General features: G+C 32.5%; 1 protein-coding gene across 1 annotated transcript; it reads right to left on the bottom strand.

Annotated features, from left to right (window-relative positions):
- Nucleotides 1–1,363, bottom strand: LOC129756285 (uncharacterized). The gene is made up of 3 exons (XM_055753108.1): nt 1,254–1,363; nt 658–1,194; nt 1–597 (listed from the first exon to the last, which is right to left on the bottom strand). The coding sequence occupies exons 2-3, from the start codon at nt 1,144–1,146 to the stop codon at nt 106–108; spliced, it is 981 nt and encodes a 326-aa protein (XP_055609083.1). The 5' UTR covers nt 1,147–1,194; nt 1,254–1,363; the 3' UTR covers nt 1–105.
- Nucleotides 1,364–2,370: the final 1,007 nt, after the last annotated feature.

The raw sequence follows: 2,370 nt of genomic DNA, 5'->3' as shown, positions 1-2,370 counted from the left end.
TAGAGATTAACATTTTAACACTTATATTCCCGCAAAGCCAAGTCAACGAGACAATTGCAACATCAGTCAACTTACGCTTTTGGTTCAAGTCTAATGAAAAATTCGTCACCTCTTGTTAGTGGTATTTGGTATGAAGTATCGATAAATGCCAACAGTTTTCCGCTTCAAGTAGCTTCCCCAACCCTCTGCGGACGAAGAGGCCTGGCCATAATGCCTTCGCTCTTTCTCCTCCCGTTGCCTTCGCTGCTGTTCCTCGAACCGTGCCCGCTCTATGCTCTCCTTGACAAAGTCCACCGATTTGATAAGTCCCAGCAGCTTGCCATCGACATCTCCAAGCTTATCGACGCTATCGCCAGCCAGCCGGCGAATGGTTTCGAACTGAGTATTCCGATAGTAGTAGTTGATGGAGGTTGCAATTATCCCGAGCAGTGCCCCGACGCAGGATCCAATGATGGACCAATATTTCACGTTGTTTGCCTGGGTTCGTTCCTTTTCGTGGGAAGTTTTGACGGCCGACGTCAGATGAGCAAACAGATCTCGCTCTTCCTGGTCGACGATTTGGAATATTTGGCTTTTCTCCTTTTCCCGGGCCATTACCTGTTGGGATAGAATAATTGACATTAACTAATTTCCTATTTATTTTTCCTTGAAACTTACATCAAACTCCTCTTTAATAAGTTCAATATATCGGTGTTCCCCCCGAGTGGCCCTTTGCAGTTCCACATGAATGTCCTGTAGCTGTTTCCGAATTAGTGTCAATTCTAAAAGCAAATGCCGTCTCCGGTCTTGAACCATCTGCAGTTGATCCTGAATCTCTATAACCTTATTCTGGGCCACCTTAACCTCGGACATTCCGCTGAACTCATCGTAAAAAGTCTGAGCTTCATAAAGTTTGCTCTTTGCCAAATCCAGCAAACCGACTCTCACGACTACACTTTTTCCGGATTTCTCCGACCGGGCTGCTTGATGTCTACTGGATTCCGGTTGCTGTAGGGTCATGTATTCATACTGACTTCCGTGTTTCGGATGCTTGGAATCATCGGGTGGGCCATTTGCAGCAACCAGGAACCGACTGGAGGTGATGTAACAGCTGCTTCCATGAATCCGACTCAAACTGGTTAGCAGAAAGTACTGCTTGCTCAGCATTTTGCGGCAGAGAACTTCCAAGTTAGAAGTTGATTTTGAGTGGCATATCTGAAGAAAATATATCATTTGATTGACTCGGAATATTTTCGACTAAATTTAACACTTACCTGGATTCAATTTAAGTTCAAATCTATAACTTTCTCGTCCAAAATCATTCAAATAAAACACCGCAAAAAGCCAAAGCACGACATGCATGCAGAAATGAAATCCAATGTTTACATAACAATAAGCAAAACAACACGCTCGATAGATTTTAACCTCAATAAGATTAAAATCAGCATCGTAATGTTTTCTCGATTTACTCATTTTGGCTTTTGAGTGAGAATAAAAATTCGTGATTGAATTCAAAGTTGGCAACTTCGCATATGTCAAAAATAAAAACTAAATTAAAAATGGAAACCCAAGAATTTAAATTTTCAAATTTTGAATTAAAAATTTTTAAATTCAAAATTAAAAATTAAAAATTTTTAAATTCAAAATTCAAAATTCAAAATTCAAAATTCAAAATTCAAAATTCAAAATTCAAAATTCAAAATTCAAAATTCAAAATTCAAAATTCAAAATTCAAAATTCAAAATTCAAAATTCAAAATTCAAAATTCAAAATTCAAAATTCAAAATTCAAAATTCAAAATTCAAAATTCAAAATTCAAAATTCAAAATTCAAAATTCATAATTCAAAATTCAAAATTCAAAATTCAAAATTCATAATTCATAATTCAAAATTCAAAATTCAAAATTCAAAATTCAAAATTCAAAATTCAAAATTCAAAATTCAAAATTCAAAATTCAAAATTCAAAATTCAAAATTCAAAATTCAAAATTCAAAATTCAAAATTCAAAATTCAAAATTCAAAATTCAAAATTCAAAATTCAAAATTCAAAATTCAAAATTCAAAATTCAAAATTCAAAATTCAAAATTCAAAATTCAAAATTCAAAATTCAAAATTCAAAATTCAAAATTCAAAATTCAAAATTCAAAATTCAAAATTCAAAATTCAAAATTCAAAATTCAAAATTCAAAATTCAAAATTCAAAATTCAAAATTCAAAATTCAAAATTCAAAATTCAAAATTCAAAATTCAAAATTCAAAATTCAAAATTCAAAATTCAAAATTCAAAATTCAAAATTCGAAATTCAAAATTCAAAATTCAAAATTCATAATTCAAAATTCAAAATTCAAAATTCAAAATTCAAAATTCATAATTCAAAATTCAAAATTC

This window comes from Uranotaenia lowii, chromosome 3, assembly GCF_029784155.1.
Source record: "Uranotaenia lowii strain MFRU-FL chromosome 3, ASM2978415v1, whole genome shotgun sequence".
Taxonomy (NCBI): domain Eukaryota; kingdom Metazoa; phylum Arthropoda; class Insecta; order Diptera; family Culicidae; genus Uranotaenia; species Uranotaenia lowii.
Note: the sequence above shows the minus strand (reverse complement) of the source record. Positions and strands in the feature narration are given on the sequence as shown.

Excerpts from the sequence above, each read along its gene's own strand:
- LOC129756285 (XM_055753108.1), bottom strand. The coding sequence starts at position 1,146 with ATGCTGAGCAAGCAGTACTTTCTGCTAACCAGTTTGAGTCGGATTCAT. Across the intron at positions 598-657 it reads TTATTAAAGAGGAGTTTGAT|GTAATGGCCCGGGAAAAGGA; the intron begins GTAAGTTTCAAG and ends CTATCCCAACAG.